The following is a 23,949-nucleotide window of genomic DNA, read 5'->3' as shown; positions in this document are numbered from 1 at the left end:
TTGGAGGGAGCAAAGAACCTTTCCGGACTCCTAACCTCCATAACTATGAGAAAATAAATTTCTCTCCTGCTATTAAATTTCTTGTCTTTCTTTCTTTTTTATTTTTCTTTCTTTCTTTTTTTTTAGACATGGTCTCACTCTGTTGCCCTGAGTAGAGTGCCACAGCATCATAGGTTACAGCAATCTCAAACTCCTGGGCTCAAGCAACCTCTTGCCTCAACCTCCCAAGTAACTGGGACTACAGGTACCTGCCACAATGCCAGGCTAGTTTTTAGTAGGGATGGGATTTTGCTCTTGCTCAGGCTGGTCTCAAATTCTGGAGCTCAAGCAATTCTCCTGCCTGGCCTCCCAAAGTGTTAGGACTACAGGTGTAAGCCACCATGCCAGGCTTGGCTGTTAAATTTCTTAAAAGCCCCTCAGTTGATGACACTGTCATTACAGCTACAGGAAACATACATAACTCCTAATTTCAGAGTCTTGTAAACTTTCCAAATGCCTTTCACAGCTACTTGGTTCATTTATTCTCACAGAAATTTTCTGAAGTACACAGTCTATGGATGATCTGAATTCTTTTGCTGAGGGACAGTGAGACTCACTCACTTTGTATCTATGAATAAAAGTCAGGGACTATGCTTGTTCTTTGCTAACTAGTCTTGCTGTTGATCCTAAATAGGTTTAAAAATTAATCTATTTGTGAGGCCTTGAACATTTGGGGGAAGTCTGATCCCTCTATAGCAATTACTTTCATGCCCACTTCTTACTGATATCTTATTTATATCTAGGGTCTATTCTGAGGGTGGTTGTGTTTCAGTCACAGGAATGCAGATTTTAGCTGTATTGTCTAAACATTTCTGCTAAAGTCATCCTAACAAAGAGACAAAAACGCAGAAACTTTATGAACCAAGAAAAGGTCCGCTAACAAGTTGTATCATGTGTTACTCATTTAGGAATATTGCAAAAACACTACTTCTCACCAGATTTGTAAATGAAAAACATATGACTGTAACCTGTAATACCACAAGAAAAATTGCTCTTTTGGTGTGTTTGGCCCCAGACTTTTGAAACATGAACCCGGCAAGGGAATTTTAACTTAAGCTGGATTCCGCTCATTATTCTCTTGCCCCTCATATGCCAGTAGAGAATCTGCTTTTAGAAAATTAACCCACATACATACAGTAGCATACTGTACACCAAATGCCATCGGTAAAATGGCACTGAAGCCTTGGGTTCTTAGTCTCAGCATGACCAATTGCTGGCTGTGTGCCTTTAGACAACTGACCTTTAGCTTCACTGTGACTAGTTTCTGCATCTGTGATAAGGGAATGATGACAATCTCAGATTCTATTAGGACTGGATCAAAATAAGATAAAGTCTTTTAAAGCATTTGTAAACTAGAAAATATAAAGGTAACAGGTGTTTGTTATTGTCACTTACATTATAGACTCTATTTGGGAATCAAAGCATAGGACATTTTTAACCAACAGTTAATTAAAAATTATTTCCCTTCACATCAATTAAAAGACTACTAAACAGACTTACAACACTCATAAAGAGTTTTATAACTCATCTCTAAAGCCCTCTGCCTTTACTATTTGGATTGAATCAATATAGTTATATACCTGTCAATTTTTCTTACTCTTTAATGCAGAATGAGAGCAGTCTTATTTTTTTATGACTGGCTCAGAAAGTACTGAACTAATCAATACATCCAGTGATAACAAGATGATTTGAAACCCATATAACAAAAGCTGATAACTTTACTGTATACTGAATCTGCCTAAGTATTTTCCTAGAAGTAATGTGAAAATATAAGTTGTCTCTCTTTCATTATTTTAGTGTGTGGTGGCAATAGGAGGCTATTTGACTGTGTCCACATCTTGGTATATTGTAGGGAAAGGCAGCATATAGCTGTTACCTTTGTAAAATGTTGAAAATATAAGAGTATCCAAGCCAAATTGCTAGTTAAGCCTTAAAAAGGTCAAACTGTGGTTCATATTTATGTAGTCTTATAAATTCCCTAACGACTTTGAAGGGGGGTAGCGAGAGGTGTGCAGGCTGTTCTAATGTGAGTGCTACTAGAGGGTTATGGGCAAAGAAGTTACTGTACAAACAAGTTGTGTTTGGGCTTAACCAAGGAGGAGAAACACATCCTCTGAAATTTATAGCTGGAAGCAACCTCATAAATTGGCTAGTGTAATGTCATGTGACAACCAGCCTAGCGAGGTAAAATCACTGTCTCAAGTTCACAAACCAAGTTCAGGCCAGAAGTGAAACACACATTCAAACTATGCTTTGCAATATTTCACACATTTCCTCACATAAAGATTTGCTTTCAGCTGTCTTTTGAAAAATCGTTCAAATTATTATCATATAGTAATGGTTTAAACTGCATCATTATTAAACGTGTAGAACATCAGAATTAAAGGTTTTTTGTTTTTGTTTTTACAAAATAATAATAAATCAATCTTTTGGCTTCTTTCCAACCATAAAAATATTTAAAGTGACTAGGGATTTAAAAGTAAAGAATGCCAAGTCAGATGCACTGTAAGCAAATCCTCTGAATGGAATTTTGAAATCACGGACACTGTTTCAGGATGCTGATGGCTAGAATCACTTGCATGTAGCCTTAGAAAAGAAAAAAAAGGGTGGCGCCTGTGGCTCAAGGAGTAGGGCGCCGGTCCCATATGCCAGAGGTGGCGGGTTCAAACCTAGCCCTGGCCAAAATCCAAAGGAAAAAAAAAAAGAGAGAGAAAGGATAGGACTTGAAGAGATAGAAATAAATAAAATCTCAGGCCATGGCATACTCTTGAAGAAGTCTTCTTTGAGATCTCTCTGAGTTTAACTAATGCTAGTGAGAAAATGGAGAGAAAGGGAATGAATGAAGGACAGGGACTCTAAGGGAAGAAGAACATTGTGTTGAAAGATCTTTCTTTGCAAAAGTGCAATAAGGAAGACCTGGTGTCTACAAGGAAAGAAGTGACATGTGCTTTCTTCATAGGGAGTAGAGAATAAACCTGAGATAGCTCAAAAATTACTGCTTGAATTTCTGAGGGCAATTGGCTTGAGAGAATTCCTAGGTCACCTGTGAAGCCAGGGACAGTAAAGTATCATCATGGTCTGGCTGCCACGTAGCCTACACATCCAAGATAACTGACAGTCTGTCTTTCAAGCCTGATCTCACTTCAGTCCTACAAACCCTCAGACAAACTGGTCTATCCTCAGAATATCCCTTGTATTTTTTTTTTTTTTGGATTGCCATTCTGTCTTTTGTACACTAATATGCACATATATGAACTTCCTTCCCGATTCCTATTGAACTATTCTAATTCCACCTAGTATTCAAGGCCAAGTTGAAAATCTACCTCCCATTATTCTCTATGAAACCCTGCCTTGTTATTCCTATGTGTCAATGCCTGGTAAATCAGCTCTACTATTGTGAGAATGGTCTCAGCATCTACTCCTTAGGACACCTGGTGAAACCACTGAAATATGGCAGTCTTAATTGAATCATCTCCTAATATCTCTGACCTCTCCATCACAAAGAATGCAAGCCTCCAAATTTTATTGCTATCTGCTTCAGATGCTCAGTTGGGGTCACTTCATTTAGCTTAGAAAGACACTACAGTTAGGGGGCGGATTAAGAGATGTCATAAGGAAATAAATTTGAATACCAAAGAGACCAATGAGTTGGGAGAGTCAGTCAAAAAGAATAAACAAAAAGCAACCACCAGGGGATGGACTGGCAGGGGGAGGGTGCAAAACTTTCTGGATTCTACACATCTATTGAACAAATAATAAGTTCAAGTGTCTTTTCTGGCACCCTGAATGAGTAAAGACTTCCAGGGCTGCTTTCATTCATTCTTGATGGGGTTGAAACTAGGCCAGTTATGGCTTTGGATTGACTATTTTATTCCCACAAGAATGGATCAAAAACGAAATTTGTGATGTACAAGTGCAAGGTGAGTAGCATAAGTTGCATACAGCAGCTAGATGGCCTTCCGTTCTTTGAAGGTGCTGCCTCTGTCATTTGTGTGTAGCTGAACAGATACATCCAGAACACCAGTGGTAAGATCCCAGCATTCTCTGTAGCTCTCACTCCAGGGACCAGCATTTACTATATACCTCACAATAAATAAAGCTAATTATACTCACAGCGTTCACTACATAGGGCATAAAACGTAACAAGCACAGTCACAAATGTGAGCAATAACTTTTCAGCTCGTTGATGAGGCTAGCCACTAAACCTGAAGAAAAATCCTGAATCAGTTACACTAAATGATTCCAAGAGGCTCCAAATTTTGAGGTAATTGGAGCCTCCGATACCTCAGATTGCAAGCAAGAGCAGCATGTAAAGCCAATGACCCTTCGTGGTGATGCCACTCCACACATTAGTGTTGTACTTTCAACAGCTTATTGACGTAAGATAGAGACATTTAACATGTGATATTAATCTTTTAATTTGCATGCAATTATTTACTTGCCACCAATCGTAATAATAGGTTGTACCAAAATGTCAAGTGGTCTGCGCAAGCATATTTTTATCTGAAGGTAAAACAAAAACATCTGTAAGGAAATCATATCTCAAGCTACAGTTATTAACAAATTCATTTCCTAATAACACACCATCTGCAGGGAACCCTCAGTTTCCCCTTGATATAAATAGGCCTTTTACTGTCTTCAAACACAGTTCCCAGAAAGTTCTTCCATACAGTTGCAGAGCACATAAGTTTTTTTTGTTTGTTTATTTGTTTGCCTGGAATGTTAACAAATTCTGTAACATGAATTTCTTTAGAAAAAAACAAATTATTTCTTAAAATGATATTCCTAAATTGAAAAGCTGACCTTTAGCAATGCAGTTGGTTAGACTCCTAGACTCCTAGTACTACTATCATTGACATAGAAATCAAAGAAGCATAGGGATGTTTCAGGGACGAGGAATAAAAACCTCCCTGTTATATACACAAGTATAGACACATAAACTTGGACAGACACACTCACACATCACATTTCAACAAATATATGTGACCTCTTAATCCACAAATATAATCTCATCTGCTTATTTGTATAGTTTAGAATGCTGTCTGTTTCCTAGTCATTCAATCCATCCTGCTCTCTCCTGTCCCTAAATACATTTCATTAACTTACATGTAAGCCTCCTGTCACTAGAGTCAGGGAAAGAGGTGAGAATTCTCAAGGAAATACTGTGATTGCTCCATGGATAAGCCTTTTTGGTAATAACTCAAAGTAATGCTAGCACTCATCAAAGATGGCTACACTGACTAGGGACCCGGAACCGCATGCCTGGAACACTTGGCGCCAGGAACTGGGGCTGAATTCTATTGTTAAGTGCTTTTGAAAGTGCATCAAGATTTAATAGGGTGAATTTTCAGACTTGGTCAGAGTTTTAGCCACATAAATTCCATTAGGTTCAAAGAACCATAATGTTCCACCCTGGCTACATTTATGACCACATTTTAATCTTCAAGCTCTCCTATTGGGCTGTCTAACCCCTCATTTCCTTTCTTTCTCTGTTTGGTTTTCACACTGGCCTTGAATTCTAAATATGCCCCTGATTTTAGGACCCTAAACTTCTCTCTACCTCTCTTTCAAATCCTTTCTTGAGACTTATATTTTAAAATAAATTCTTCCTTCACTGATACCTTATCATGACATTTTTGTACTTGATCCCCATTTTTCACACAAAGCTCTACCAAAGTCTATTTGTACCATCACCAAAGGCTACAGGCACATAGGTTGCTCCTTGGATAATCATCTCCAGAGTTGATGAGAGCTCTGACTGTCTTTAGAAATGTACCTCTCATTGGTGTGCCAGGGCACTGAGAGAATCTAGGTGAGTCAAACCACGGAGTCAGTCTGAATCTAGGTCAGCCATTTTGTGAATGTTTGAGAGAGAGGAATACAACATGGAGTGGACCTCACTAGGTCTGTGATCAGTCACTCCGCTAATGAGGTATGGAAACAGAGTGACAGACTGCTTTATCAGGCGGTGCTATTTCCAGACCAGTCCCGGCAGTATAAGGAGGGAACAGCAGTAGATACCATGGCAAGAGAAGGGATAATAATGATATCTCCGCCTTTCATTTTACTCCTCTACTTTCAAAGCAGATCTCTCTCTTTTTTTAAGTATGAAAAGCCTGTATCCAGTAGAAATTAGGATTAGGATTTCTCTATGACTGTATACTATATATATGAGCAGGGCAGAGTCAGAAGCAGGTAGAGTACTATGTAAAACATCTAATGCATGATGAATTTTCTAGCAATTATTTCACATTGTGCATGTAATCTGATTAACATTATGGCTTGAAAAACGTAATTGAGTAACCATTTTGAAATCCATTCATTCAACAAACATTTATTGAACATCTACTATTTGCCAGGCATTTGCTAGGCACTTGGGATACAGAGAGAACAAGATATTCCTTGCCCTCAAGGAGCTCACAGTCTAGTAGAGGAGACAGACAGAGAAATGAGTCTCTACAGTACAATGAAGTAAGTTCTAATCAGGGCTTACGCAAGGGGCCAGAGGCGCCCAGAGGCAGGCTTTAGTAATTAAGCTGGAGTCAGCAGGGAAGCTGTCACACAGGAAGTGACAACCGAGCAGACCTGAAGGAGAAATAGGACTTCACTAGAAAGACAAGGGTGGGGAAAGACATTCTAGGCTGAGGGGACAGCAGGCAGAAAAAGCAAGGAAGTGTGATAAAGTGTGGCATGACAGGGAACAACAGCTAGTTCTATGTGGCTGCAATTTCATCTGTGTATGAAGAACTGGTGAAATATGAGGCCAAAAAGGGAGAATGAAGCCAGAAAGGAAAGAACCTTGCACTTGGAACTAAGAAGTTGGGACTTTTCCTGGAAGTGATGAGAAGGTGTTATAGAATTGAAAACAGAGGACATGACATCTCCCTCACTCTGGTCCCTCCTCTCTTCCAAACCATCTGCCTGCATGGAGGGTGCTTTGGAAGAGAGGAGGGACCAGAGTGAGGGAGCTCAGTCAGGAGGGGCTCCCACAGCAGCACGTGGCGCTGGCTGGCAGTTGGAAGGCAGTGAGGGTGGAGAAGAAGTGACAGACTGGACTTAGGAGGAAGCTTGACAGGACTTGATGCATGATGAGACAAAAAGCAAAATCGCCTCAAAAATGAAACGATATTTTAAAAATACAACCAGAAAATACCACCAACAGCCCCAGGCCTCCCTCCCTTGGTACCCCATCATCTTCTGAACCCCCCACATCTGCCGAGGATGAATAAAGGAAGAAGAGCCAGCGGGCTCCCATGGCCAGACTTCTCTAATTCAGACAGCCCTAACTCCGAACCTGCAAAAATTCAGACTGCCTGCCCCTCCCATTGAGTAAGAATTTCAACCTACTTTCTTCCTCTGGGTCTTTTCAAGCCTTTATTTAGCAGTACAGGAATCCAATCTAAAGGCAGTGGCTTCTTCCAATCAAGTGCTGGAGGTGCAGAAGGCAGCTACTGACACGGTGGTGTCTGAGGGGCAGCCCCTCATATGCCCCCCACCCAGGGGCCACAAGGCCTGGAATACAATCATTATTGATTCATTCCTTCGGGAGAGGCTTTGGTCCCTCCAAACTTCTTTTTACAAGGCAACGATTCCTGAGATGGGTAGGACGTTTCGTCATTCTAAACCCAGCAGGACTGTGGTTGGTCACAATACCTTTCGCTCTGACAGAAGGGATGGAGGTGGACTAAGAGGGCTATGCAGGAACCTGCTGAGGAAGCTGACGCAGGAGGGAAGATCGGGGGTACAGAAGACAACACTACAATCCAATGAATTGCTCTGCAAGTGCTCAAGAAACTAAAATTCTTAAAGAATGCCTTCCACTTCAGGATCCAGTAAGTCACATTTGTTCATTATTGTACCTTAAGGAATTTCTACATTTTCTGTTTATAGTATATTATTGGCTAGTGAAGGCCTATGGCGACTTGCAACTTTTTCATGACCCTTATACTCCTTATGACCAATTAAAATCTCATGTGCATTTAATTTGTACATAGTAATGCTACAAACGCTTTTTCTGAAACTATTTTGTAACTCCAACTGTTCATTCACTCAGACTGACCTTGTCTTTTGTCATTCCAAATTACAAGGATTTAACTGTATTTGTAGAGTGTTAATCAGTCATGTCACAAGTGACAGAAGATCAAGAGTCAGACTCTGACCTTGAAGAGTCTCATATATGGCTCAATAGGTAAATGAGAGCTGCTTGTGAATACTTGATTAAGAGGTTAGAGCAGTGAACTAATGAAAAAAGAAAGGAAAGAAAATGAAACAAAACAAAACTTTAAAAATTACTTACTTCACTTGTTTGAAGGATCGTGAACTTGGGTAGTTTAGTCTTTGAATTGGCTGCACTGGGTTTTCCATCCAAGAGGGATCCAAATGACAGATTCCCAAAGCTGTTCTCGAATTCAATGGAAGGTTTCAGTGCTGGAGAGATGTCAGGTGCCTGGTCCTGCCCATCCATGGGTCTCACATATGCAGTTGGCTTTTGCTGCCCCATGCTTGTTTTGCAGTAGAGCCCTGGTGGGAAGTTTTGAACTGAAAGGCCACTGCTGGGAGCTAATAAAGAGGAGGCCACTAGGGGAGACCCAGGCGCTTGCACTGTAAATTCAGATTCTTCTGGTGAGTTGGACTGAAAGATTTCTTTGAAAACATCTTCTCCACTAGACTTGAAGCTACTGTCTTCCTTCACCGTTGGGTTTGACTCTTCAACTGCTCCAATTTGGGGCTGCTCAGCTGGGTAGACAAAGAAGTCTTCCAGTCTGGTTTGAGGTTGATCTTGTGTCAAAGTCTGCATCTTGTTTGGCTGACTACTAGCTTGGCTTGCTGGTACAGTGCTAGGATTATGAGTATCCCGTGGCCACTCTGGTTTCGATTTTCTGTTGCTGTGTATTAGAGTGGAATTCAGTATCACGACAGAAGGTGGAAGCATTGGTGCGGAGGGATGAGTATTATCCTGGTGAGCTGGGATCATTCGGTTCTTTTGTTCTGGAAAAAAGCTTGGTTCATTTTTGTTGATGGGAGTCTGGGGCACAGAATTCTTTGGAATTCCCACTAGATGATTCTGATTAGAATGGTTAGTTAGCAAATCCTTCATTTCATCATAGTTTCCAAGCGTGTTCTGGACTCGGTTGGCAAGTGCATCACCTTTGTTTGTCTAAAATAACAAAAAGATGGGGGTGGGAGGAGAGAGAATGAATAGGTTTGTGTTTCCTAATGTTAATGTTTCAAACAGATGCTCTAAGTAGACTAGCATATAGGGTTCTTTAAAATTGTCATGCTGCCATCAAATTTCATACTTTTCATGTGCTATGTAAGAAAAAAATCAATAACACTATTGAGAGAGCTTCTTGGAATGAGCAGGTATGATTAACATTTGTGTACTCTCTAGCCTGTCCTTAAACACGCTTGCATATCAGGAGACAGTATTCAATTGTGTCATTTATTAACTTTATTATAAAAACAATTTATATGAGGTCAGATAAGCTGAATTGCTACATTCTGCATCATGATTAACTTCTGCTTACTAATCATTGGAATTATAATGGAATTTTCAACTTATGTATGTTTTTGAGACATCAGTCTTTGCGCTACATCATAACACAGCAAAAGGCTTAGTCCGCTGGATAAAGAAGAGAGTTAAATGTGCTATCATGACTATAATAAGTTTAGGAAAAGCATAGGATTAAGCAACATCTAATTGAGCTAACTTATGAGTAAAGTGAATCTAATTCCTTTTAATCAAAGAACAGTATAAATTACTGGTGTCTGCCTACATATTCTGGGGGCGATTGATGATTCATACTCATTTACTTTGAAATAGTGTGATTGTTCATCAACAGTGACTCAGACTCTCCTGTGTCTTTTCGATGATTTAGAAAAATTTATTCAAGAATTTAAGCTGCGGCTTGAGTAAATTGAAATAAAGCCGTCTTTTCAACGTGGTGTTAGCCTAATGTGTAGGAGTTACAGAGACAATCAAATCATTCTACAGACTGTCAACATACTAGCTACACTATCTCCCGTAAGGTATACTATTGAAATAGCTATGACTATTTTTAAAATTATTAAGCTCCCACGTGAGTTTTGCAATATAGAAAGCAAAGCTTTCATAACTAAAAAAATTGGTAGGTAGCTGTATATTTGGAAATGACTTTGACAAATGCTCAGTTGATCATCCTTGAAAATGACTTTTATTATTCTCTTTATATACTAAAGAGGTTACCAAAATGAGCTGCTGAAGTCAGCAGGGCAAAGGACTTCTTTGGGCCTAGGCTCCACTATGCTGGATCATGATATTATAAAGACAGAAGGCCTGGGGGCGTCTGTGGCTCAAGGAGTAGGGCGCAGGTCCCATATGCCGGAGGTGGTGGGTTCAAACCCAGCCCCGGCCAAAAACCACAAAAAAAAAAAAAAAAAAAAAAAGACAGAAGGCCAGAGGTACTGGAGGACCTAGCTGGCAACTGGCCACTGGGTGGGGAAGACACCATCCTACGTGGCCTTCAGGTCTCAGGAGCTACAGGTACATTTTCCATACAGAGGAGGGGATGACCATTTCCCCATAGGTACACTCTCCAGTAAAAGTAGATGTTTAACAGCTGAGGTTTTTCATGTGCCCTTAACACAGCCCAGTCTCCTGGTGCACACAGGGAGTATCTAGTATCTCATCCTAAAACTAGGTTGTATGGCTGTGTCTGTTCACTGTATGTGAAGATGGGAGAATATGCAGATGAATGGAGGGTGAAGTGCCAGAAATGCATGAAATCACCCAAAGAAAGAAAAGGTAGAATGAGAAGATTGACCTCAGGGAAGATCCTGGGAAACATCAACCTTTAAGACACAGAAAGAAGAAGAGGAACCAGCAAAGGAAACCAAGAAGGAGCGATCAGAGGATGAAACCGGAAACCTTGGCCTCATTATTAGCACAATCTCCATATACCATATAAAGTTTTTAACTCATAACATGTGTAAAACCATAAAAGACACTTCCAAAGAAATAAGGGCAGTTAGAGAAATATGAGTTTTAAAGATTAAGGGGGAAAAGTATGCTAAGTATATGCTAAGGGAGTTCTGTGGAGGATGAGGATCTTTAAAAATCAAATAAATATATGTGAATTCAAGTTTGCTTATCCACCAGTTTGTCTTATATTGCATCATATGCCACCTTGGTGCTGAACAAGTGATTCAACAATTAACACACCACGCGATCCTTAGCTGAATAATTCCTCTGTTTTCAAAAGTACATTTGAAAAACATATCTTAAAGATGTAGATGAGTAGCAATCACTTTTATTCCCTAAAAGTCCCTAGGCTTGTCATTTATAATGGGAAAAATTACACTTAGAAAAGACAGAATAAACTGCTTGTCTGTAGCTTGTCCTTCAACTGAGTTGTACAATGAGCCATTTGGACAACAGCCAAAGATTGCCTCTCCTTTCAATCCCTAAATTTCAAACAAAAAAATTTCATTGTGCTGAGGACCCACCAAGAATCTGATGCAAACTTTAAACATTTGCAGGGTTCAAATAGATTATGTCTTGGGTCAGATCACTGCCTAATGAATACTCATACCTGGTTATATTCAAGGATCTGACTCAACAAGGAGAAACTACACCACTTCCATTTCATTTCCCATTTGAAATGCCTCCATTCTGCTATGGCTTTCACGGAAACATAGTTCTACCAAAGCATAACCTTGCCCCTGGGTGTCACAGCGACCACCACACACCTCAATACCCTCATCTCAATGCCCAGAGAGAAGTAATTCTACTCTCTTTAGGCTAAGGTCATCAAGAGGCAAGAACCTCAAGGCTCATTATCTTGCAAATAATGTGGTCACATTCCTGTCCTTGTTTCAGCAGTAAATAGAAAAGACATGTTCAACTGGTCCTCAGTGGAGAGAGCCTTGTCTAGGCTTTAATATTCCCTCATTTCTGTTTACTATTTCAATGATATGAGTTTCAGATTCATGTTTAGATTTTTTTTCCATACCTAGGCTTTAAAATATGCTTGAAATAAGGAGAACTAAACTACCCAATGTCTAAAATATTGTCTACATGAATAAAATTAGGAGAAAACTGAAATTCTCTGAATTGGTCTAGCAAATGAACCTCTACAGTGTATATTACAATTTGATTTCTTTCCTTGAATAAAACCATGAGCTCTTAAAAGTCGGATACCATCTTTTGTTTATCTTTATATCACTAAAATTTAGTACATGTCTGACATATATTAAGTGTTCAAGAAATTTTTACTAAGTTAAATAGAATATATCAAAATAAAGGATTTGCAATGGCTTAGAGTCAAAGGTATGTAGACAGAAGGCAAAAGTTAGGCTATCTTGGTCACTATGATTGAACATTAAATTGAACTTTGAGCTTCCTAGTAGCTAAGGCAAAAAAAGAAAAGCTCACGAGTTATAGAATTCTCTTTGATGGAAGCAAGCATATTCTATTTCATTAAATGAGACAGATAGTTGCCTGATACCGATATGTAAAAAGGAAGTCCTCTGACTGGTTTGTTTATAAGAACCTTTGATAAATAAAAACGACAGTTTTCTTTTTTTTTTCCCCAAGTTTATATGAAAACCTTCAAAAATTTATTTATTTTTTTATATTAAATCATAGCTATGTACATTGATATAATCATGGGGCATCATGATTATATCAATGTACACAGCTTTCTAGAAAATGCAAAGATGTTTTTCCTGTGTGTTTTTATAATGATTAAAGAGGAAGAGCATTACATTAAAGTCTGACTCAGAGCATGTCTGCACACAGCCTTAGAGGTCTAGGCCCACACAGTCCAGTTGTGCAGCTTTCTTGTGTACTAATGAATAGGAGTGAGGCTGTTACAAGCCGGAGGAATGGAAGGATGCCACCTCCTTGAGATTAGCTTCCTCACAGAGGGATTGTCTCAGAAAAAACTTGTGATAGGAAATGTATAGCAGATAGTTCTGAGTTGAGTTCACTGGTGACAGTTCCTGAGTTGCTGATTGAAGGAGGGCCCATATGCTTTGTGTAACACATAAGCTGTGGCTATAAGAATGAATTACCATGGCCGTCATTAAGACAAATACTGGTAAATTTGAAACCCCTCAGTGGCACGGTTAGGCACAGAGGACCCACAGACATGGAACTTCAAGAAATCCACCACCTTTGTTTATGGCTGAATAGTATTCCATAAAAAGGGTGGTGGGCTTCTTGACAGGGAGGAGGAAGAGAGAAGAGGGAAGGAGGGTGGGAGATTTGTAAACTCTCCCCTTGGGCACAATGTAAGGGTATACAGCACATACCCTGGGTGAAGGGCTCAACTACAACTTCAACTTTACCTAACAAATGCAAACAAAGTAACTAATCACATGTACCTTCATATTAATCTGAAATTAAAAAAAAGAAACCCACCACCATTCAACCACCACATCATTAGCAGTGCAGTCCAGGTCACCACAGTAAATTCTCTGCCTTCCCACCATCAGAGGTGGGAAATTGCAATCGTTTTTTTAATTTCTCAAGATATGGATACAAGAGTCACTGGATAGAAAACCCAATGGGGCCTGAAATACATTTATACACACGTACACGATGTACTCTCGTTATACACCATAGTAACTTCTGATTCACACTAAATGTTCTTTTTCACCCTCCAGAGTCTTAGCAACCCTATTAAGGAGGAAGGTATTCTCGGCAATCTTGATTGAACATTATAAACACAGCAAAAATGAAATCTAACCATTTCAATCAATTATATGCTTCTTTCAATTTGGCCAATTCTTTACTTCCCGTTCTAGATAATTGGTTGATTCCTTAAAGGTAGGCTCTGCAGCCATTATTTTCTAAGTAATCACAATTTCTCTATCATCAAGGAAATGCATTTTCCAAGTATTTTAAGGCATAAATTATATGTCTGGTTTGTGGCTCATGACTAACAGCACTCCTTCATTTAAGCTTTTTGCCTCTCATTACTTCAGGAAATGCAAACTTCCCTCAGTTTGCTTCTAATGCTATCTACAAATCAGTAGTATAATTTCATTGCAAAACTAATGTGCTAGGAGGCTATTGTACCACAATGTATCTCTTTAATAAAAGTAGCAAGATAATTTGTTTTGAAGTTTATTTATTTCTATTATTTTATTGTGGTTAACATATGTGATTCAGTAACTCTTTTTTCCTAATTCTAATATTATTATGGTTATTCTCTCTAAGCTGTAAGTTGCTATTTCTTTCTTTAATTATAACAATGACAATAACGTGAATTAATATAGTACCTTACAGATTTCAAAGCAAGGTTTCCAGGATTGTTTCACTGGATCCTTACAACAATCATATGAGTCAGCAGAGTACCCTGGCCTCCATCTGACCTCCATCTGCCCCAATATTAATGACCTTGCGTAGGCCACTCAAAACTTCTTTACACCCCAGTTTACTCATTCTTGGTGAGCTGTGATGAGCTATAAAATGTTATTATTATTACAATTATTATAATTCAATTCAGAAAGGAGAAAACTTAGGGTCAGAGAAATGAAGTTTCTTCCTCATAGTCATCTAGGTGGTCAGTTTATTAAGTCTTAGGACTTCCTGTCAGAGGATAAACAACTTCCTGTTTCAGGTAAGGAAACATGCAGAATTGGGTGCGAAGTCTTGATTCCCCAGGCACAAGGAAACGAAGCTGCACAGAAGCTGCCTCACTTCTCTGAGTTAAAATTCCTCTTGGGAAACATGGGGAAATGTGTACTTCAGTTGTAAGGACTGCACGTGAACATACATAAAGCACTCACACAATGCCTGGCACACAGTAGGCCCTTGGTACATGCCAGTCCCTCACCAATCTCTCCACACTAACCAAGACCTGCCAAATGGAGTCATATCTTCAGGCACATTTGAAGACATTCTTTTCAACATCATAACACAAATTCATATTTGAAATTCATAAACTCTACAGACCCACAGAGAACTTCTACACCAATGACCAAATCTGGGGATAGTCATATTATTTTCAGTCTTGCACTGGTAGATGCGAAGCAAAGAAGGGAAAGAAATCAGCCAGGAATATGAGAGATAACCATTTCTCCTTCTACCAAGAAAGGGTAGTTGGTCCTAGGGAGCAGTGTTCACACTGGCTAGTTTATAAATCATTGTTAGTATTGCACAGTGGATTGAGCTATGTTGTGAGCTTCCTATTCTCACTACAACTGTAGGATAAAACTGTGCTATGTTCTTGTTTCTACTAGTAAACAGTAAGCCAGCTCTAGTACTCCTATTGCCACTGTCATGTCCAGATATTCCAAAGGTGTCCACCCCAGTCTTAGTCTGGGGAGCCTTTGGAGGTACCTTTGGAGCCTTCTAGAATCATAATGTGGAGAAAAGAAGAGACATACTCCTCAGCCCTCTCTCAAGGAAACCTGAGCATGGACACAGCCCCAAATTCCAACTGATCATGAAAGCAAGGGCAAAAGAAAAGGAATTACTAGATTACCAAACTTTAGCATCATTCCTTTCCTTGATAGCTTTCCACTCAAGAACAAAAGTTCTTCCCGATCAAATAGCACAAATGAAACAAGCTACTAATGACACAACAGCCCTGGCCCTGCACTAGATTAAATGCTCCCATCCTTATCTCTACCTGATGTACCCTTGCAGCACCAAGACAGATGTTTTTTGAGAACTTCTGACAATGTTGATAATAGGTTTCTTTAACTGCTTCCTCAAAAATAAACTGCTAGCATGTAAAAATATATATGCATCTATATGGCAGGTCTTATGAAGAGATTTAACTTAAAGGTACCAGACCATTAATTCACCATGACTTAAAATTATAAAGGAAATACTTGGGAGGCTGAGACTAGATGATTACTTGAGCCCAGGAGTTTGAGGCTGCAGTGAGCTATGTCACACCACTGCACTCCAGCTTTGGTGACAGAGCCAGACACAAGCTCTTAAAAACAAAACAAAACAAAACACTCTGAAGGGAGAATAAATCAAGGGTTCTTTACCTCATAATAGTGTTAAGAATGGGGTCAATATTGAATTTTCAGAATAAAACCTTTGAGTAAAAGCTCATTTCACTAACACATCCAAAGATAAGATGTAAAACTTGTTTGGTTGTGCCTCTTTCACTTCGAGAAAGTACAAGACACCTATCATCCTTTGACCTCTCCTCCATTTATGGAAGCCACAACTTCTTTTTCTTCTCCCAATCTGTCTTCTAGTCTCCTGCTTTGTTCTCATTCTAATACTCTGTTCCCACCTTCCTCCTCATGGCTCATGCCTCCTCACTTACTCTACATCCTGTATTTTTGTTTTTAAATTTCTTGGGTACCTTGGTCCACTCAACACCACCTCTCTCTTCTGCATCTTCTCTTTACCCATCAATGTTGGTTCCTTTCCATCAATCTCTAAACATGCTCACATTTCTCTCTTTTTTAAAAAAAATCTTCCTTTCATTTTTCTAATAATTCTTCCTTTCACTGTCTAACTTATCCTTCTTCCTTCCTTCTTTAATGCAAGATCAAGTCTACATTGATTGTCTCTCTTTCTTTACTTAACCATTTCCTCTTTATTCTCCAACCCCTGGCAGTTAGGCTTCCAAATAAAATGGCTCTCCCTAAGGTCACCAATTATGCCTTCACTGACAAATCCAACAGCCACTTTACAGTGCCTACCTTTCCTGACCTCTTTGATGCATGTAACTAGCAAATTCTTCCTGCATAAAATTGTTATTCCCTTTATTTCTATTAAATGTTTCTTTCCTAGTTCTCTTCCTACCTCTCTGATTATTGTTTTTTAGTTTCCTTTCCTGGCCTCTGCTTTCACCACCTCTTTTACTCCTTAAATGTTGCTACTCCCCAGAATTCTTTTTGTCTCTCTTCTTAGTCCATAATCTAACTCATTCTCACAGCTTCCTCTGCCACCTACGTGACAGAAACAGCTAAATCTCTCTTTTGACCTCTCTCAAGTGCTCTAGACCTGCATAGCCGATGCCTACTAGATAGCTCTCCCTTGATATCCCATGGCATCTCAAACCCAAAAAGCTCTAAACTGAAATTTTTTCTATAAACACCAACCCTGTTTTCTTCCTGAACAGCTTGTTAATCATACCAGTATCCTCTCAAGTCAAAAACTTGGGAGTCATTCATTCCTATCCTATACTACTCCCATCCAATTAAACACTGAGTCCCATCATTTCACTTACTCTACCTCAAATCCTTCCTTCCATAAGCTCCCCTTATCAACCACAATAGCTTCTGTATCTTCCTCTAGATTCCCCTTCCTCCAGTCTACCGCCCAACATCATCTTTCTAAAATGTATATCTCTAACTTAAGAATTTGTAATAACGTCTCATCATGTCCAGAATTGTGCTCTAACTCCTTGAAGTGAGTTTGAATACAAAGTCTTCACTGATCTCTCCACTGCTATCAGTCAACCAGTCACCATGCATCCATACCATCATTCATTCATAATGACCTCTGGCACAGAACCAGGAATCCCTTGGAAGTCAGGGACTATGTTTTATTCCCTTTTGTAAACTAGTCTAAGACATTGACTAGCACATACTGGATCTTCGATAAAGGTTTGTTAAACTAATAATATATCTAAGTACACACATTCAAAGCTAGTATCAAAATTAAATTGTTTGAGACAGGAAAAATGTTTTTTATAGATTATATAAAAATCTGTTACTGACAGATTGAAAACCGGTAGATTAGGCAAGCTAAGTTTCTTTCTCAGGCTTACCAAACTTGGAACGTACTCAAGTGACTCGAATAAGAATTACTTAGTTTCTCTTAACAGGGCAGCAAGTCTCCGGTCTTAGTAGTCACCAATCCATTGGGGCCTATGCTGTCCTGCTTAAGAACTTTCCTTTTCCAAAAGTCACTGTCCCTTAAATGGTTCTCTTTTAATTCACAACTCGTAAAAATTTTCTCTATTGCTTTATTTCTTACATCATTTTTGTTGCATTATAGAAAATTACAATGCTATAAAATTTCAATAAAAATCAACCAGCTTCCAGCAATTCAATAAAATTTTTCCATTATAATCTCTTCCTACTCACCCCTAATCTCCACCCCAATAGAAAGTTCAGGAGCAGTAATAGTAAAATCAGTACTTGTAGACACAGCACTTTGATGGATATTGGAGCGACTCACTAGCAGAATACCACTAGAAAATCAACCTAGCTGCACTATCCACTCTGTCTCCACCCCTGTTGAGGCAATCTCCTAACCCATTATTATTAACCACCAGGAAAAGCAGTTGTTTTTTTCATTTATTCTAGAATAGTAATTTTAAAAAGAGTATTAAAACCACTAAACAATTATTAACAACCTAAAATGTAAGAGTAAAGCAATGACCTTGCAATGGATGGCACTGACCAAGAAGAGAAATAGACATGTCCACCGGCATTCTGAAGAAGTCTTCAGGGGTTGCCTATTGACCATGAAACCAGTGGAAAGTCCCAAGGGTGCGTTCCCTGCTTTAGGAATTGTTAGACAGAAAGGAGTTCCTTGGAAGACTTGTGAAGTCTTACAAGTCTCTCTCAAATCTTACTGTGCCCCCCAAAGAAGATGGAATTTGTCTCTGAAGACTTCCTCAGAAACTTGCAATTGCCTCAAATATACTCCATATTTCACTTGTAAAAACATGTACTATATTCTGGCATTGTTTATGCTGATTAGTGAGTTCAAAATGTAACAAGTAAACTATTTTCCAGAAATATAAATTACATACATATTCGGCTACCTTGTAGGGCTCCCCAAAAAGATCAAAGCCTGAAGAAAAGAGATCGTCTTCTTGCTGGACTTCTTGATTTCTCCGCTCCCATTCCCTTTTTTTAAGTGCACTACGGTCTTGTTCATAGTGACTGATATGAAAAGGAAAAGAGAAAAGGAGAAAAGGATTAATGAGTTATGTAAGTCATTTAAATCTTCTTTGTTATCAATAAGAAGAAATATATGCAAGTCAACTTGGTACCCACATTGACACCACATAAAAAGCCCAGAATTATTTAAAAACAAAAAACAAACAAACACTTATTAGTTTTAAGATCCTGACCAGCTCTTCAGAATAGAGAAGCAAGCAGAAACTTTCTTATTATAATTTATATTCATAACCATGCAAGTATAACAGAATCATCTCCCCTTGTCCTGATTACTATAAGCAATTACCTGCTCCTCAAAAGTCAGTCCATTATGCAGAAAGGTACTGAATTAAAGTTACTTTTGTTGCCAACTGCCTAGGGCTCAGAATCCACCAATGTTACAAAGCCCTAAGGGAAAGGAATTATCAAAGTATGGAGCTGCAGATAAACTACAATTCTTTCCTGAACCAGAGTTAGCCTGTTTTACTGGAATTATAGGAGAATTTCTGGACTTTTTTGGAAGTCCACAAAAAAAAAAAAAAAAAAATCACTTTAATGACCTGTCTTCTGACAGTGTATACCTTTTGTTTATCAGGCTTTTCCTCTGCTTTTGATGTTAACCTTTCTAGAAGTAAGTATATATACACTGGGAAAATTTAAATTATATAAATGTATATAAAATGCCCAGCAGGTACTGTATAAATGTAGGTCTCCTTCTCTACATCAATATTATTACCATGTTAAGACTTAATTAGATAATTGACATGCAAATGAACATAATAGCTAAAGGAATTACAAGAGACATACTGATAAAAAAGCACAGTGGATAGGCTAGTTTTCTCGTGAATATCATAACTTTAATTTACAAAATAAGAGCCTAGAGCATAAACTATTTACGCAGCTTAACTAGATGAAGTGTATGAATCATCCACCTTTCTCCCCAGGAATCCTTGAACTGTCAAATTCAAAGTGACTTTGATAGCCTCATCTTCTGGATACATAATCCTCATTTCTTCATTTTAAAAGAGTGACAACATTCATAGGATGTTTAGATGCACATTACACTTTCACAATGTAGATATGTAAGAACTCACTGAACTACTCATGAGTACGTTTAGCAAATGTTATCACTGTCTGGTAAGAGCAAAGAAAACCTTCCGAGACCTACCTCACATCTTGGCCCCACCTGGTCAAGAAAAAAAAACTAAGTGCGGACCCTGGAAGCCAGCCTATCATTTGTAGACTCAGATGCCCTCCAGAGGTGTTTCACTTTTCTAGTGCCGTCTTTCATTTCCATTCACAAATTGAAACCAGAACCCCACACAGTTGGTGAGTATCTGATGAGTCCAGGTTGGAGGCTCACATGGAATCAACCAGGCCCAGTAACATTTTGAGTCTGTTAAGTGTGGGGCTTGGGACCACCTCAACATCCCATACCAGCTGGTATAAGCCAAGCCCATCAATTTGTCTAAATGTAAGACAGATCAGGGGTCAGGAATGGGATGGAGCAATAAGTTAAAGCAATGTTTGGGTGGGGGGTGTTTGTTGCAAAAGACAATTTCTTTGCTTTTCATAGCAGATGATTCTCTACATACAAATAAGAAACAAAGTCTCCTGCTTCTGAGTCATGCGAGCAAGATGTCAGTTTTCTAGCTATCCGTTCATTTTGTGCACCTGACAGCTCAGAATGACAGACCCATAGATCACACTTAATTCTCCCATGAAGAGAACTGAAGTGCTTTGGTCTCTTGGCTTTGCAAACTACCTTCCTTGTCCTCTGAGGGAAAGATATAATTAAAACCCTGAAGGTAAAAAAAAAAAAAAAAGAAGAAGAAGAAGAAGAGAAGGAGAAAAAGAAGAAAGGGAAACGTGTTTCAACTTGCATGACAACCCTTTCAGCGGCCAGCGGTAAGAGCACTTTGCATCAGTTCATTAGCTACCAAATTCCAGACGCAAATTTGAATAGCAGATTGAGTGTGCACACGGGTGTTATCTGTTGCAAGCAAAACTGCCTGCTGCATTTTTTAACACATCCGACAAAGAACAGTTAATTCTCATATCTCTGGTGAGAATGAATTTAATCTCCACAGAGTTCCACTGCTCTTGGAAGGCAACCAAATATCTCCAACTTTTTCCTTTTTTGCTCAGCATGGCATCGTATTGAAAAGCATCACACGGCGCGGTCTAATGAGGAACGAACTCCACAGCCATGAGACTTTCAGTTTCTAACGTCACCGATTTCTGACTGAAACCAGCATTACTAATTTGAAGCACCAGCTAATTAAAACCGTAGCTATGCATTTAGCCTCTTGTTATACCTACTGCCGTTTATAATTATGAGGACCTCTTTATCTATTCAATTAAAGTTCTTATGATTCAGGCAGATTGTGTTTGAACCTGTGAGCCCCACAGAGGCCGCAGGAAAGCATATGTCTGTCCCACGATAATTTGATGTATCTTTACACTCCTAAAATTGTTTTCCAAGGAAAAAGAGCTCCATCGCCTGCAAATAAATGCTGAATCCAGAAACCTGAATTAATCATCATATTATTGGTCTGAACAATACAAATTTATTCACAGTGATGAGGACAGGGTGCATTGATACTACCAGCATGAAATCCCATAAAAAAGCTCAAAGACTAACCACCCCTAGCAAGTTAGGATGCTTTCCCAACATTTCTTTCCTGAGTATAGGGAAATCTGTCACATTATGATGATATAAAAGCCACTGACCACTTAAACCCAAATCTACTATGAATTAACCAAAAGCCTCCGGTTTCTCTCCCTACAGCCTATCTTTTTGGAATCCCTATTTCACTTACATCCATACCAGCTGATACAGAAAGCACAAAGAGAAGAACCGGTCCCATTATCTACTCGGTTAATGATTCGGATGCAAAGGGACAGAATCTTCTGACAGGAGATTTTTATATTAGCTGCGATTTTACCTACCTGTGTGCTTCCCCACCCTCTGATAACAAAGAAACTGCCCTCATTTAGAAAGGAGGAAACTAAGACCCTCCTAAAATGAATGGAGCTGACTCAAACCCTCATCAAGCTTGTGGCAAAGGAAGCATTGAACCTCTTTCTCTTCCATCTTCAAATTTAAGTCAATTCTCCTGTATTCTCCTCTCAGACACTCTCCTGTCCTTGTCCTTAAACATGATCTTGTACACAGGTAACTCTCATTTTGTTCATTAGAAGCCCCGGGTACATTCACGGGACAATAAAACCCAGGACACATGTAGATTCCCTGAGATCTAGAAAGTTCAATTATGCCATCTTCATTAGCTCACAGTGGTAGCTCACCCAGACTGACAATGCAGGCTAGTCTTGGAGAACAGGGACGGTTAAAGCAGGAAGAGAGTTTAGTAATCATCTAGTTGTGGTGCCCTCATTTTACAGATGAGGAAATTGAACTAAATAATAATAAAAAAAAGGTAATGGGCTTCGCAGCAGGTTTGTAGCAGAACTAGGAGGCTGGAACCCAGGTTTGTCCCTTTCCAAACTACCTCTCCTCCCATGCTTTGTCCCTTCTGCCTCCCATGTTTCCATCATACTCCAGAATAAATATGAGTCTCACATGCACTCATTGCTGAGCTTTCCTCAGGATTGCATTTTATTAGAAATTGCCAGTAGGGAACAACTTTAGGAATTTAATTTGGATTCAAGTATAGAAAAACCATTAGTTTCCTTATATCAAAATGTAGAGACCCTAAAGGGATTATAAAAATTAACTGCATCTGTGGGGAAGAGGCTGGGGGAGGGAAAATAAAAACCAGTTTAAGTCCATTTGCTTTGTATATTTCATGAAGCTTAATAATCATTGTTTACTTAATCTGGTTCTTTTACAAAGCTACTTGGGGAACCATTATTTTAAAATGATATTTTAAATGACAAATTTGTTTAAAAATACTGTGGATACGGGATTTGCTGTAGTGATGATATACAGGAAGGTAGAAATTCAGCCTCAACTGTTTTCTGTCCAACTGTATTAAACACCTCTATTTTGGCTCATGTCTTTATAAAAGGCATAAAAATACATATTTAATTCACCCAAGGAACAAACATAGGCCATCACTCACTTATTATAGGTCTCCTGAATGAATTTCTGCCTTCCATAAAATTTGTAGATGTTTATCTTTATCCTTATTATATGTTCCAGAGTTCCAAGAGGTCCTTTTTCAATATCTAGTCCTATTATGAATTTGACACTGATCTAATCTCTACATAGCTTCTATGTGTGAAAAAAGAAAATCTCTGCTATCCAATACTTTTGAATTCAACTTCAGGTTATATGCTTATTTTCTCTGCTAATGTCCATGAAGACTCAAATGTAAAGTACTAAATTAAAAACTATAAAAACAGCTAAAACCAAGCCAGAATTATTTTACACATCCAGAGATCAACATGAGAACCTTGGCTCTTTAGGTGTGAATCGCAGCATAAGAGGTAATCTAGGCATGGAAAAGAAGTTCCAAAATCAGTAGACCCTCCTAAGTCATACGTAGATGGCAGGACGCACCAAGAACTCTGCAGCAAATGGAGTATCTCCCCACAAACACTGACTGTCATAAAAAAAGTCAAGATGGCAAGGAAAAGGATAGAAACACACAAGGTTTTCAGTCGAGACAGCCACTGATTTGGTCATTCCAATTTCTTTAGCTCTTAGGAAAACGATCTAGTGCTTGTTCTTATGGTTTCCCAAAATCTGTGCTTTTAATAATGATGTAGACACGGATACTTCCAGAAGTCCTGGTGGAAGTAGGCTTAATATTCAAGGACAGGAACACTTTGGGATACCTCATTCTGAAAGCAGAAGCTATAAGTCAGCTCATCCAGGAAGCCTACCTAGTGAGGCAGACCCTTCAAGAGCCAGCCCTCCTGCCATGTTACTGTCTCCCCGATCCCCTTCTCTTCTAGTCCCCTTTTTTTTAACAGCTTTATTAATATATAATCCACATACCATTGAATTTCACCCATTTAAAGTGTATAATTTGGTGGTTTTTAGTATATTTGGATCTTGCAACCATCATCATCATATAATTTTGATTT

General features: G+C 38.9%; 1 protein-coding gene across 1 annotated transcript in view; it reads right to left on the bottom strand.

The window, feature by feature from the left end:
* Nucleotides 1-23,949, bottom strand: part of AFF2 (ALF transcription elongation factor 2) — a 485,141-nt gene that overhangs the window by 310,514 nt on the left and 150,678 nt on the right. Inside the window, exons 2-3 of the mRNA XM_053580856.1 lie at nt 18,765-18,897; nt 8,336-9,196 (exon numbers count right to left, since the gene is read on the bottom strand). Of these exons, the coding sequence (XP_053436831.1) occupies nt 8,336-9,196; nt 18,765-18,897 (994 nt within the window). The remainder of the gene's footprint in view (nt 1-8,335; nt 9,197-18,764; nt 18,898-23,949) is intronic.

This window comes from Nycticebus coucang, chromosome X (assembly GCF_027406575.1).
Source record: "Nycticebus coucang isolate mNycCou1 chromosome X, mNycCou1.pri, whole genome shotgun sequence".
NCBI lineage: Eukaryota > Metazoa > Chordata > Mammalia > Primates > Lorisidae > Nycticebus > Nycticebus coucang.
Note: the sequence above shows the minus strand (reverse complement) of the source record. Positions and strands in the feature narration are given on the sequence as shown.